The sequence below is a fragment of the Lissotriton helveticus genome, chromosome 7, assembly GCF_964261635.1.
Source record: "Lissotriton helveticus chromosome 7, aLisHel1.1, whole genome shotgun sequence".
Lineage (NCBI taxonomy): Eukaryota > Metazoa > Chordata > Amphibia > Caudata > Salamandridae > Lissotriton > Lissotriton helveticus.
Window position 1 is genome coordinate 570,901,510 of NC_136068.1, and position 14,854 is coordinate 570,916,363.

At 45.9% G+C, this 14,854-nt stretch overlaps 1 protein-coding gene across 1 annotated transcript in view; it reads right to left on the reverse strand.

The window, feature by feature from the left end:
* LOC144766898 (carbonic anhydrase 4-like) overlaps positions 1 to 14,854 on the reverse strand; it is a 142,534-nt gene that overhangs the window by 16,749 nt on the left and 110,931 nt on the right. The window contains exon 8 of the mRNA XM_078650606.1: positions 1,871 to 2,034. Coding sequence (XP_078506732.1) covers positions 1,871 to 2,034 — 164 coding nt within the window. The remainder of the gene's footprint in view (positions 1 to 1,870; positions 2,035 to 14,854) is intronic.

A 14,854-nucleotide genomic window follows, 5' to 3' on the forward strand; every position in this document is an offset into this window, starting at 1 on the left:
GGGACGGCCTGATTAAGAGAAGGCTGTCGAAAGTCTCGTGAGATTGATACTTTTGTTTTTCATCTCCCAAGCCTTTGGCCAGCCATCTCGGTGTCAAGATACCCTGATGAGAAAGAGGAACACACAAAAGAGTGGTAATGTTGGAGTGACGGCCGCACTCTAGTCCTGCCAAATTCTCCTCATTAGTAAAAAAAAAAACAATTGTGTTTTGCAACTAGCGGATAAGGGATTGAAAGTGACAAAAACTTTGTGGTTGTACTTTTAGTATGTAGTATAGTCCCTCATATATTTCAAACAGTGGCGAAATGGTATAGCAGATAGTACCTGGTAAGAGAATAATAGTACTCTAAATTGAATTTTAAGTGCCAATTTTTAAAGGTGTAGTGACAAAAGGTCTCGCAGACAGCTGTGCAACCGAGCTGTGGAGAAGTGTGGCTCAATGGTTAGAGCGGCAGACTCTGATGCAGAGGTCTAGCCTGGGACCAGGGTTCAATTCCCGCCTCGGTGGGTCTTGGGCTTAATTTCCTCGGACCTGATAATTCTCGCCTCGGTGCTTATTCTAATCATGGGTCCCACTCTGCAACTCTGGGCAAAAGCTTGCTTAATCTCCACAATGGCCCCAACAACGCTAGGATGCCTGGCTTCACTTTGGGGGTGCCCAGGAGTGGGTGCTTCACAGGGAAAAGCCAGGAAGGGTTCCACAGCTGTATGTGTACATGCGCCGAGATACCCTCATGGGTGATTTGTGTGCTATACAAGTACTACTACATTTACAAGCCAGGCCTAAAAGTGTTTCTTGTTTCTATATTTTACCCTCCTTCCACATCATAGTTTCCTCCTTTCTTCTTAAATTCCCCAAGAAGCTGAAAACCTGGCTTTTCAGTTAACTAACCTACCCCAGGCAAGACTAAGCACACACCTACTCACTGCCGGAATACACTCGCCAGTGATAATAGGACAGATTTAAAAGCCCCTTGCAACACTTTTACGCCACTATTGCATAATTTTTGTGATGCAGCGGCATTGTAAACAATGCGCCACGGTGCAACACATTACAACGTGACACATCTATATGTGTCACATTGTAAAGCCCTGCGTCACATTATACGTGTGTCACGTATAATGTATGCAGGGTGGGCGTTCTGGCGCAAGAAAGTCTCGTAAAAGTGCCGCAGTGAAATCTTCAAGATTTCACGGAGTCACTTTTACGATGCCACTGCGTCAAAACCTTACGCCTGCTTGAAGCAGGTGTAAGGAATGACGCAGCATGATTGCGCTTGCGGCATGACTCCAGCAACACGTTGCTTTTACGCCAGTAGATGTGTCATGCATCTGTTTATCCTTGTGCCACATTGTAAATGCGACGCATCTATGGTGGCGCAAGGGTTTTTTGGCATGACACAAATTAACTGATGCATCTCTGCTAATATGCAGAGATGCATCAGTTCTTGTTAATCTGCCCCATAATATTTAACTGACATACACTGGAGAAAGAAAGTACCTGGAGCTAGTAAACTGGATAGTATATTCGAGCTGAGTAATGGAGAAGAACCAAATTAAGAAGCAAATCATGGACAAAGTGACATGCTGGCTGCCAGTACAGCGGTCACCAAACCAGCACTGTCGCTGCAAAATAAGTACAGAGTGTGACACCACACCAGGGCGGGAAACTCAATGTCCCCACAACATAGAGGGTGGAACAGAGTGTTACACCACACCAGGGCGGGAAACTCAATGTCCCCCCGCAAATAGAGTGTGCCACAGAGTGTGGACACTCACTCATCCAAGGATAGCATATCCATCCCAGTGAGAGTGGCATCATACACACCAGATGAGCGCGAAGAAGGTCGCACACTGCTGACATACTCACCACACTAGAAGGAACCAATATGGGGTTCTTGAATACGGTCCAAATCACTGCCTCATCACAGGTGGGGGTGGTAAGCGATCCCAGGTACCTGTAGTAGGAGGTGAGGTTTACGCCTTGAAGTAATGAATCAATGGAAAGGGTACCATTTAACGGCACACTTTGATCTGTGGAGAGAAAGAGGGTAAGTGCAAGATTCACAAACGGAATACACCACCAGCCAAGAGGCAGAACGTGCTCATCCTCAAACAAGGCTAGATCCACATTGCAGTCTTTCTTCTCTCTAACATTGGGCGACCTTGCCCTCTACAAGGAACCCGTAGGGACACAAGAGGTAGGTGAATCCCAAAAACAAGTTTACCTGAAGCACAGCACTTGACGTCATGACAGCCCTGACACAAATACTGCACAACCTTTTTCTCCCCACTTTTGATTCATGTGGCTAAACTTAAGAGGATAGGGGATGACCATGTTACTTACCAGTACTTACCAGTAATACAGATAACAGGTAAGCAACCCATGCATATCTCTGTTTTCCGTTTTCCGTAACGTCTGAGGGCTTATCAGGGAGTGAGCTCAGCCTTGAAGGACAACCATGCCTACATGCTCCTCATATGGGGTTTATTAAAATAAAAAAGCATATACACCATCAGGCAACCAATGGCAGGCATGCTTCACCAAAGCTTGCCCCAAATGAGCACCCCAACTGTAATCTGCTGCATGATGTAAAAGTGTGAGGGGTAGCCTACGTCACTACTTTGTATATCTCAAGGACAGGATAGCCACACCCTTGATGTGGCAGTGGTTTGAGGATATCTATGATAATGCTGATAACCTGCACTCCTAAGAAGTGTTCACGTTGTATCTAGTATTCTAGGTATATAATGTTAAACAATGGTGCTGCCCTCAGAGCCTGACTAGCCCCTGTCAGGTATCAGATACAACAAATAACAAACAGAAACTGTTTGCATGTGAGGACACACTTTTCACATGCCCTTACAGTGCTGTGTTTCTTTTGTACATTATTAACTCAAAAATAGAATACAAATAATCTCAAAATGATCTCCTGTAATCTCTAATGTTCAGTCCTTGTTCAGTGGTTTGAGGATGCCATGTCTCTTGTCGAGGTGCCCTGAGCAATATATGTGGCAGGAGAACTTGTTCTGCATCACAAGCAGGAATGATGGTCCGTGCAACTCCCATGTTCAGAGGTGATGTGGATGTTTAAGCACCATTCCTTCTAGTGTCAAATGTAACAGGATGTGGCCTTAGTGCTAGAGCAGTCGACCTCGAAGCTGGGGAACCGGGTTCGAGGCTCGGCAACAGCACACATCATCCTGTGGTTCTGAACAAATGACTTACAGCTAGATGCATCAAACAAAAATCAGCTCGCAAAGGGGCAGATTCTCAGAATCTGCCCCTTTGCGATCGGTATTTCTGTATTTGGGATGCATCATCCCAATGCAAAAATCGCAATTTTAGAAATCGCTAAATTGCGATTATTTGCATTTAAGGAATCTCAAATTGAGATTCCTTAAATGCAATGCATGAAAGTTTTAAAAATAGTGAATTCGCTAATAGGGCACGCAAATTACCATGAAGTACAACTTCATGGTAATTTGCAAAAACTTTGAAAAATGCACTAAAGTGCATTTTTCAAAGTTTCATGTTGCGCACACACATGTCCTTTGGACACCCCTGCACCATTGAAATCGCAATCTCAATTTGCGAATCGATAATTGCGATTCGCAAATTGAGATTGTCTTCCCATTCATTCCTATGGGCCTCTAGGCCCATAGGAATGAATGTGGAGGTATTCCTTAATTGCGACTTGCAATTTGCGAGTCGCAATTAAGGAATTCTAAGAAATCACTATTTTTTTTGTGATTTCTTGATGCATTCCATTTTGCTATTCCTTAATAGCGAATCGGTATTTTTCGCTATTAAGGAATCGCAAAATGGGTTGTTGATGCATCTGGGGGTTAATCTTCCGTGCGTAACAAAAATGAATGTGTCCTTGTGTACCCCAACGGGTGTTCTTGTAAAGTTCTCTGGTACCTGATATCTGCAGGTCGAGTTCGCGCTATATTAAACTCTAAAAAAACGAATTAGAGACCATGCAAAGTGCTGTTTTGCAGCTACAGGTCAGAGAGCTCCTCATATCCAGATGTCATGACTCTCTTTTTGTAGCAGAAAACGATGGATGGACCATTACTGGAATGTGGTGGAAATCGGATTGAATCTTGGGTTAAAGAAAGCCCAGGGAAGGCCCAAATATTTCCAGTAGGGAGATGCATACCGAGCTTTCAGTGGTGAAATAGCATGTCTTAAATTAATACCATTTGGGAATTCCAAAACCCTCATAAGCCAGAGCCTGCTTGGCCTTTCTAAAGAACAGGACTCAAGTACGTCTCTGTGAATGATGGTGGCTGGTGACCTGGATATCTTGACCAATGATGTCATTTCAACCTACATATCTTCCTCTTCAGATGCTACTCTTCTTACTCTTAACACCGAGGGCACAACCCTGCAGAGGGTCTTGCCCATTTGTAAAACGTGATCACCATGGTGTCTTCACTGATTGGTGCTTTTTACCCACGAAAGTGCAAGCAAAGGCGAAGCGTGCACATTGGTCCACCAGGAGCTTCCTCCAGTTGGAGGATCTGTCTTTCTCCACAAGGCACCAGAAGCGCCGTGTGGACTCCGTTCTCAGTGTCTCTTCTAACCCCATATTGCTGCCTTCTGTTGTGATCACATGCGGAGGGAGATTTAAGTCAGTGCCTTGTAGGAGATTCGATCTGGCCATTCGTGCTCCCAGTGAGGAACTTAAATAAGGAATCGAAAATATCAGGGTCTTCAATTATAATGAGAACGATGATCGTTTTGGAAAATATGTGGTAAATCAATGGCACGGGACAGTTAACACTGTCGCCGTCTTGTACTCTTGAACTTCAACCCATTGTCCAGGTGTTGGCGCTCCCATCAACAGTAGAGGTAGACTGGAGGTTGAGAGCTCTCTGATGAGGGTAGACAGTCCATCCTTGATTGCTATAGTAGAGAGTCCTTATAAATTCTAGAATTTGCCACAAGTTGTTGGTATGCCAGTGAACCAAAAAGCAATGGTTTCCCCTTTAAATAGAGGTGACCCACCTGTGGAGTGAGGAGTTTCGGGAATGCAGGTACTGTGGATCTCACTCCCACAGAATGACCTGGAAGTTGTCACAGTGACCACTGATTGCAAATGTGAAGAATATATCACCTGTAGGCAACCTAGGTGCAGCAATGCAACAACGTTTTAAATACCTAAATTCTAATGATAGAAAATCAGGGAGTCGGCCTAGCAAAACCCAAGATCAGATGGCCCACAACCAAACTGGTGATCCAAGGCATAGAAATTGACTCAGTAGCTGGAGTATGCAGGGTGCCTGAGGAGAAAGACAGGGCTCTAGTGATGTGCACTGAGAACTTATGTAGGAAGGAGAAAGCCACCCTGGATGAAATTCAAGAATTACTGTGGAACTTAAATTTGTAGTAAGGCTCATCCAGGCAGGGAGAATATTCACTAGGCACATGGCTGGCCTAACCAGCGGGCTGAAAATTAAGTACCACCATACAAGACTAGGGGCAGGCGTACAGCAAGATTTGCAAGCATGGCAGATATTATTGGGCAAATTTAATGGTACCTGATATGGAGATGACCCTGGCGAACATCACAACGATTGGAACTCTACACAGATGCTGTTGGAGCTAGGGCTTTTGGTAAATCCTGGGCTCTTTGTGATCTGCGCAAGAGTGGCCAACAACATGGAAGGCAAGAGGGCGAGCGGATAACAAAAACGTGTTAGAGTTATTCCCAAATGTGGCAGCACTCTGCATCAGGAAGCAGAACCCCCAAGGACATGAAACTGGTGCTCTGGTTCAACACCTATGTATAGCCAAAAGACAAACGGTGGCACAGGAAACTGCCCATGGGTTCTACAACTAATGAGGAATTTAGTAAAGGTGCAATTGTTGTCAAATATGGAACTGAAAGCAAGGCAGATACAGGGCTCTACTAATTCTAGTGCAGATGCTCTCTCTCATTTTCAGTGGAGGAAAGTCAAGTAGGTGGCATCAAAGGGGCACCAACAGATGACTCTATTCTCCAGGGCACTGTGACAGAAGGCAGAGTTTAGGTACCATAAGTACATGAAAATCTTTAAGATGTTAACAGGACAGGTGGACCTGACACTGGATAGCATCTTACATTCAGCAGTGTAGCGGTTCATTGACTGTGGCTATTGAGTGGGTATACAATATCATGGGCACAGAGCCATCTTTCAACACAGTTGCATCATTGCAGGATCCAGTATGACTGTGACCTCTCAGAAAAGCACTAAGAGCATCTATGAAGGGCTTAGGGGTAATGGGACCCACAGCAAAAATTACCAGACTCCAGATTGACTCTGACCAGTTAGCAACCATGTTAAATGGGCTGCAATTGGTACGTCATACTTCTTTTAAAACAATAGTATTCAAGGCTGTATTCTCACTCGAGTTATCTGTGGCTCTGATGGTATGGAAGCTAGCCCCACTCATCAAGAATAGTGGTAGGCAAATAGTATATAAGGATGGAGGCAGGAATAATGGTGTCGGACTGGAAATGAATGAGACAGGACCAGCAGCGGCCGGCGCAGGTAAAGGCGGTGAGTCGGAAGTCGACAGACAATGGTATAGGTAAAATTAAATAAATAAATAAAACCTATTCAATTGTCTGTGGACTTCTCCAGTGCCCTGCCCTGCTCCACCGCCCCCACCTCGCTTACCTCCACTGGCTGCGACGGGGCAGGACTAATGAAAGTGGGCAGGTGATAAGCCAGGGCATAAAATAAATACATAAGAGATCGCATGGCATGAGGACTGGAGATAAGTAACCAATAGTCTGTATCTTTTTACAGATGGTGGTGACAACAAGAAAAGGATGGTTTGGCTTGTGGCGCACTCATGTGAGAGGTGCACAGATGGACGACAAGTCTTCAGGAAAATGCAGGGGATGTATAACGTTACAACGCATACATTTACATCGCAGTACATTACATCGTGGTTTTTACAACGCAAGCCTCGACTTAGGAGTAGTATAATTTACTATTCTAACTCCAGTCTACGTACAGTAGGGAAGGTGTTGGATAGTAAATTATACTATTCCTTGTCCTAGAGCGCCATCTAGCGCAAGTCATTGTAACGACTTGCGTTGTGAAAACCGCGATGTAAGAGCATTGTGATGTAATCCCCGCGTTGTAAACAATGTTTCCCCATGCAGGACATCAGCTGCCAGCACACGGCTAGTAATACCTGGCTTGAGGTGGGAGCAGCTTGCCTGTACAGTGGAGAAGCTACCTGAGAGCCAACTGGATCAGCCAGGGTCACGTGGTCCAAGACCACCCCCCCCTGCTTGGAATGGAGGGTGTAATATCACAGTTCGACGGAGAAGTCCAGGAGGAAGTGTAATGTTGGTATGCACAAAATGTGCAATAGTATGGGGTCTGACTTTGTAAGGCATGGCTTGATTAATGTGAAGGAGCCAGATGGAGTGCACCTCTCAGGGGTGAGCATGCAGTTCTTTATGAGCAACATTATGGGAAGCTGGCATGGTGCCAATAAAAGAGGACCATCAGAAAGGGGATCCACGAAGGGGCTATAACCTCTTGGCAGTGTGGTGGAAAAGCCAAAGAAAATTTGAAAGAACCCCAGGATCAAGCAGTCCAAAGAGGACGGAATTGTGCCATGCAGGCTCTGGGATGCCAGATGAGAAGGTCAGCGGATAAACAGAAGGGGGTTACCCAGCAAGGCAGACTCAGCGCTTGCCACACAATGTTGGCAAAGGCACTGGCAGTATGAAGCAAGCTGATGGTAGCAAGCTGAAGCCAGGAATCTAAAAATGGGCACAAACAGGCCCTGGTGAAAGCAAGTAAGAAGGATTGCAAAGACATGCACATGCAGATAAGATATGTGGCAAGGACAGTGTTGGCATTTTTTTATTGTCATTTCCCACCAACATGCGGTATTTGACGTGAATGCTATGTTTCAATGAGCTGTGGCCAGAATACCGCCCATGTAAACCTCTTGACCAGAATATGAAGGAGAATACAGGGATTTGACTGAATGGTCTAACTGCACAAGTTAGCGTGAAGGCCTGGCATGAGACACATGCTGGCACATGCTATAAGGATGCCATAGCCTGGCGGGAGCCTCAGGGACAGAGGGGGCAGGCAGAAAATGGCACCCATCACCTTCTTCGCTATAGCAGAGGACTCAAGGGCAAGGCTAGACACAAGACAATTCATGCAATGGGGGCAGAAAATCATGAAAGTGTAGGAGTCCCAAGGGTCAACGGCCTGTCCTTCTCCAGCAGCATGATAGGTGGCCATTAATAGGGTCAATCATCAAAGCAAATGGGGCAAATACAGAGGGTGCAATGTTGTGCATGGGCAGCAGCTGTCCTTGGCCTGCTTTGTGCTGCTGAAAATCAGTCACACCAACCCACTCCAAAGGAAGGAAGGTTCACCCTAATGCAATGCTGCAGAAAACGGAGAGCAGTTGGGAAACATGGAGAAGTCTGCAAACATTTTGCAGAACCTCAACTCAACTAGCCTGGTGCTGGTGGGGCTGGAATTGTACTCCGCAGGTTCTGGGATCTGAGACAGTAGGGCCAGCGGGGTAAAGAGAAGGGATTATCCAGCAACATAGAGTCTGTGCTTGCTGTTAAACTCTGCCCAAAGGGCAAGTGTTGGGTTGTGAGCTGATGCCAGAAAGTTTTTTCTTTGGTAAACAGACGTTATTGAGTTTTACAAAGCTTCCATGCGGTCATTATGCCAAACTCTTATCATAAAGCAGAATTTCAATCGCCCCTGATGGCAGCAAGTTGAAGCCAGAAATCTGCATAGTTCCCCCAAGAGGGCAGAGACACGACCAAGCAGTATTGAAAAGACCTCTAAGTAGTGACTTGATATTCGTCAAGGACAATGTTGGTATTTGTTGACAATGGTTTCCTATCTACATGAGGTATTTGACTGGAATATGTGTTTCAATAAACTGGGCAAAATACACCACATCTAAACTTCTCGGGCAGAATATGTTAACCGGTAACACCTACAGATGAGTGGTCTGACTGCACAGGTTGAGACCATGGGCCCAGAATGTTCCCTGCAGCTCAAATACCTCTTAAACACATTTCCCTAGTTCGCTTGTCATCCTTGCGAGTTAGCCACTTATAGTCATGCAAGTAAACACCACATTCTCCCAGCGTAATGTTCCCCTCGCCAGGCATTTTTGAATTAACTCGCCTTAGTATGCTCTCCTCACAAAGCATACTGGTCCACGGCCACTGGTCCTTAATTTCTGTCATTCATTTGCCACATGCCATATTTATACATTGGAACCTTTAAGAAAATGTCTCATTTTGCATCATCACCCTCAAGGTTTTAGACTGATGCTGCAGGTTGAGAGTGCGTGGAAACCTGCCAATCAGACGTTAGTGCCAGTGTTCTAACCCTTTACAAAGTGTATGTTAAATTGGCTATCCCCACTTGACATAAACTGACAACTGTTACTTATAAGTCCCTGGTGCATTGTACCAAAGGAGCCCAGGGCATGTAAGTTGAAGTGTCCACCCAGTGCTGCAGTACTGCTTGTGCCACCCTGAGTGTGATAGATTACAAAATTAATTTCAGCTTGTCACTCTCGCCTGGAAGGGCAGTTCAATACTGCTAGTTCGACCTTGCGATTTAAACCAATGGCAAAGCCCTCACATCTCTTAACTATATACATAAGTTTTCCATAAGGAAGGACTATCGTGCCTTAAAGCAGGGAGCAGTGTATTATTAAGTGGGACATGTATTTTCACGTGCCTGCTTCCAAATTGTGGTTTTTACTGTGGAAAGGTCAGTCGTCCCTTTGGCTAGTACAGAGTTAAAGGTTGGCATTGCAGCCCTGCTAACTTCTGAATGGGACTAATGAAATTGGCACTTCAACTTATCAAGTTAACCATGGCATTAAACCCAACTTGATGCCCAAGTTGAATTTAATGTCACATGAGTAAAGGTTACTTTTAGAAAGTTGCCATTCTGTTGTCCAGTTTATCTGGTGGCCTTTCACAGTTGCTGGCCACCAGACAGCCTTCTGCCCTCCTGGAGAGACTGGACTATTGCCATGAGGCACAGGGTCAAGACTGATTTGCATATAGCTGGGTCTGAACGCAGGCGGGGAAGTGAGCTAAAGAATGATGATGGATTCAACCCAGATATGTGACTGGGGGGTGAGTGTCTGATAATTTTTAGTACTCCGTCCATCATTTCCTTGTGTTTGCTTTGTTCGCCCTCGTTTGGCAGGGTATGCCCAGACACGGGTCCCTTGCTCACTTTGCCACTGGATTCAAGCTAGCCTGGCTGATGAAGGGTGTTATTCAGAAACTAGTCCCAGGATGCTTGTTTCCAGTGCAGGGAAGACCTGGCTTGGCAGTTTGAGCTGGATTGTTCCCTTGAGGCACAGGGTCAAGACTGATTTGCATATAGCTGGATCTGAACTGAGGGGTGCAAGTGAGCTAAAGAATGATGATGGATTCAACCCAGATCTGTGACTGGGAGTGAGTGTCTGAAAAGTTTCAGCGCTCCATCCATAATCTCCTTGTCTTTGCTTTGTTCTCCCTAAATTGGCAGGGTATGCCCAGACGTGGACCCCTTGCTCACTTTGCCACTGGATTAAAGCTACCCTGTCTGATGAAGGGTGTTACCCCAAATTCGGTCCCAGAATGCTTGTCTCCAGTTCAGGGAAGATCTGGCTTGGCAGTTCGGGCTGGACTGTTCCCATGAGGCACAGGGTCAAGACTGATTTGCATATAGCTGGGTCTGAACTGAGGTGGCGAAGTGAGCTAGAGAATGATGAAGGATTCAACCCAGATCTGTGAATGGGGGTGAATGTCTAAAAGGTTTCAGTGCTCCGTCCATCATCTCCTTGTGCTTGCTCCTGGAGAGATGTGCCAATGATTTCCATGCTGAATTTGGATTGCAAAATCAGAAATTCCGGAGCATGAGCGGCTTCGTGAACTTCTGCCACAAACTTAGATCTGCAGATCCAGACACCCTGGACTGGCTAAGCTGGGAGGAAATTAAAAAATGGGGGGAAACTGAAACCACAAACAATTGGGGAAAGTATCTGACATTCTGCGTGGAAAAGTTAGAGCTAGAAGCCGTTTGGAAATCTGGGACAGATAAAGTAAGTCTAAAAAAATCAGCCAACGCGGCAGCAAAATGGAAATCCTTTTTTGAGGACAAAGAGTTACTGGCAAAACGGCCGCATGCCTGGACCATCCTGAACTGCTTTACAACCCCAAAAATACACGCATATCTAACATCCCACTTCAGTGGTCATCTAAAAAAGACTTTTACAGCCTATCGGATGGGGATGCATGTCACAAAGGATTTACTACCCTCCTGGAAACCACCAGACGAACCAATGTCGCCTTTGCGGGTACAAAACCGAAACACTTGTCCACCTTTTTTGCTTATGTCCGGCCCTGACAAGTCAGAGACGACTCTTATTGAAACCCATCTTCAATGCGCTAAACATTCGATCCTGCAGACACGCAGTCACAAGCTGGCTCGGTGGTTCCTCCATAATTCTAGCTTGCCGTGGAGTCAAATTCTTGGCAGAAGCAAGAAAACTTTTAGAACTAATTGAACAGGAGGACCATCCAGTTGGTGGGCAAACAGGGTCACCCTAACCCCGGGATTTCACAAGCCCCGTCCCCAAACAAAACAAAGGCCGAGAGACAATAATTTTAGTAAATTTTTTAATAAACTTTGTACTGTTATTTTACTATGCAAATTTTGTAACAATTTTAACTAATTATGCAAATAAAACTTTGACTTTGACTTTGATTTCCATGCTTAGGAACAATAGAGGGACCTGTTACCTTCCCCTTGCAGAAAACCACCAAACCACACAAATGGCAAGCTTCAAAGGGGAAGCTGACTTTGGTAGGAAAAAGGCAAACGCACTCGGGAGGGCTCCCCCTTTTCTCAGGTAGATGGGCTGGTGGCGGGATCAGAGGGGGACAACCAGCAGCCAAACTGTTTTTTCCATCGGTGTGTATGCCAGAGGTAGCCACACCTCTAGGGTTGGCTATCAAGCTCCTCACAACAGAGGATGGGTTCATACACCATGACATTGGGAATACTAGTGCACTTGGGGACTGCTAGCGCTACACATAGCCAGAAGTGGTCACAGGGCAGGAGGGATCCTGGTAGCCCATTTGACATCTCTGGGACACTGAACCTCAGATCACATCTGGGCTGGAAAGAGAATTGAAGGACTGCCCTGCTGACCCCATGACCTTTCAAGAGAGGCTGCACCAACCACTGGGCAGCACCTGCTGCTCCTGGGGCTAGTAAAGATAGGACTGTGCCTGGTTCGTGGAAAAGTTGCTCCAAAGCCACAGACTGAAGTAGTAACTCCAAGTTCCAGTCCACTGACCTCCAATTCCCAGCAATAAGGCCATAAAAGCTGGAATTAGCCCGTTTGGCTAGTCAGTAGCCGTCTTCATGGAATCGCCACTGACCGCCGATGGGCAGTCAAGAAGATATTCACCGCAGACTCATAAGTTGCAACCCTAGTCTGCTGGACCCAGGAGAGTTGCCAGGGTGAGGTTTGGTTGCCCAAGATGGACAGCCACTGGGTCTCACCAAAGGACACCCCTGGACTTGCTCTGTTTGGAGATCGGTAGGCTAGCCCTGCCGCCAAAGTTGCCCCACCTTACCCGTGGACCACGGAATAACCACAAGGAGTCCACCCCGTCGACCGCACAGCAGCCAGAACCTCTTTCAGCATCCTGTATCCCCAGCATCAGGACCACTCAATTAAAGTCTACGGCGTTTTTGAGGTAAGGTATGGAACTGGGCTTGAGACTGCTTTAGTGACCAGGTAAATGTCCAAATCTTACCCGTTGGCCTCCCTGACCTTCTCCCTGTTGAAATTGGTTGCCAAGTCTGGGTTGGTAGCTAAACAGAATTCTTCCAAACTTTAAAAAAGTTTACAAACTCTACAGTTACAAATGCTTGTTTGCGCTTCGGATTAAAAACCTGAGATTTATACTGTCTTAAAAATCTATATGTCTGGAATCCTCTAGTAGATTTTTCTCATCTATTTTTATAAATTGGTGTCTGAATTCTTTCCTGTTGTATGACTTTCTTATTCTTTTGTTTGGTGCTTCTCAATGCATTACACAAGTTCCTTTGTTTAAGCCTTTCTGTTCGAATCCACATCTACCCAGGGTTGGGCAAGAGGTTTTCAATTGAACCAGACTGGACCCATGACAGTTTTTGTGAGTGTATTACATGGTCAGGTCGCACAACCACACTATATAATACACCAGAATGCTCAAAGAACTGCATAATATCCATGACATTTAATAATAAAACTCCTAATCATTGTGTTCTCCAAGGACTCAGGGCCATTGCAAGGTTTTATGGTGCACGTGAAAGACTGACATTTTTCTGCTCATTCTTTTGATATTAGGATCTATTTACGGCTTTTCTATTACAGGCAATCGGTGCATTCCTTCTGTTGACACCATTAAGGACCATCGTTGATAGAACTGGGTTTGGAGTTGTAGTCAGCTCTTTCTGAAAATATTTCAAGGGAAATGGATTTACTAGCTATCTTTTGTGCAGTGGCACTTCTCCATGGGGGTGTGGGGGCATCACCCCACTGCTTTTTCGCAGTGCGAGAAGGCAGAAACATAAAATGGTAAAACTACAATTTTATGTTTCTGCTTCTCGCACTGCGAGAAAACAGAAGTGCCTGAAGTGCGTGGTTGTGGGTGGGCGGATGGGTGGGCGGTCCTGCTCGATGGCAGGGGGGAGTGGCTTTGCCCACTGTTGTGGGTACTGACTGTATGGTCGGCCCTAGGGTTGACCAACCCAGTCATCCGCACTCCCCCTTTCTTTCTCTATGTAGGCTGCATGCAGCCTACATAGAGAAAATGGCCCGGTTGTGGTGCTCTCCGCTGCGCCTCACCAATCACAACGCTGCCATTGCAGTGTTGTGATTGGCTTGGGTAGGGGAGGGAGGCTGCCTGCTGGCTGCTTCCTTTAGGAACACGTGGCGGGATCATTTGCACAATTGCACCGGCCAGGTGGCTAGGAGCGGAGCAGAGGCGGCGCTGTAAGTAACTTTTGATTTTTTTTATTCCCCACCCCCGCCTCCCCCCCTCCCGCGAGCATGTCGGCCGCATCTGATAAACAGACGATAAAAGCACTGTACAATGAATATGATTCCATGGCTTGTATTTTACTTAAACACCTGGCTTGGGTTTTCTTCTTCCAAAAGCAAAGGCTTGCAGTAATCTAATAGCAGTGTTTTTTGCTGAACGTGCTTATTACCCAAGCCTCTCCTACAATCATGCTTACAGGGTTAGAGTGAGGTTAAAGGCAGCCAGACTACATTAACTGGACACCTGCCAGAGACAGAGGGAAAGATAAGGTCCTGTCCACAAGACCTCATTTCTGCAGCCTTGAGCCAGTAAACGCAAGGCGCAACGCAAGGAGTGTTTTGTGATTTATGGTTCAATGTAAGCTCTCGAAGCGACTACTGTCACCAGCCTGCGTACTGGAAGCCTACAACCACACTCGGATATACAACACACGCTGTTACTCTGCCCCTCTAAATTCACAAATCAGAGCAAATCACTCGCCAGGAAGTAAGGGAGTAGGCTTAGATATTCTGCTGTTTGATGCTGCATTTCCCCAGGAGCTTTTTGCTGCTGAAACTTGTAAAAACAACGAATAAATGAAAAAGTATGTTCGCAGGGAGGTCCACTAACTGTGGGCCCGATTCACAGAACTAACTTAAGACTAAATCCCAAACTTACTACTATTTTGGTATTCACAGAAGGCACTTACGCATTTTGGTATTCACAGATGGCACTTACTCCTTTCGGTATTCACAGAAGTT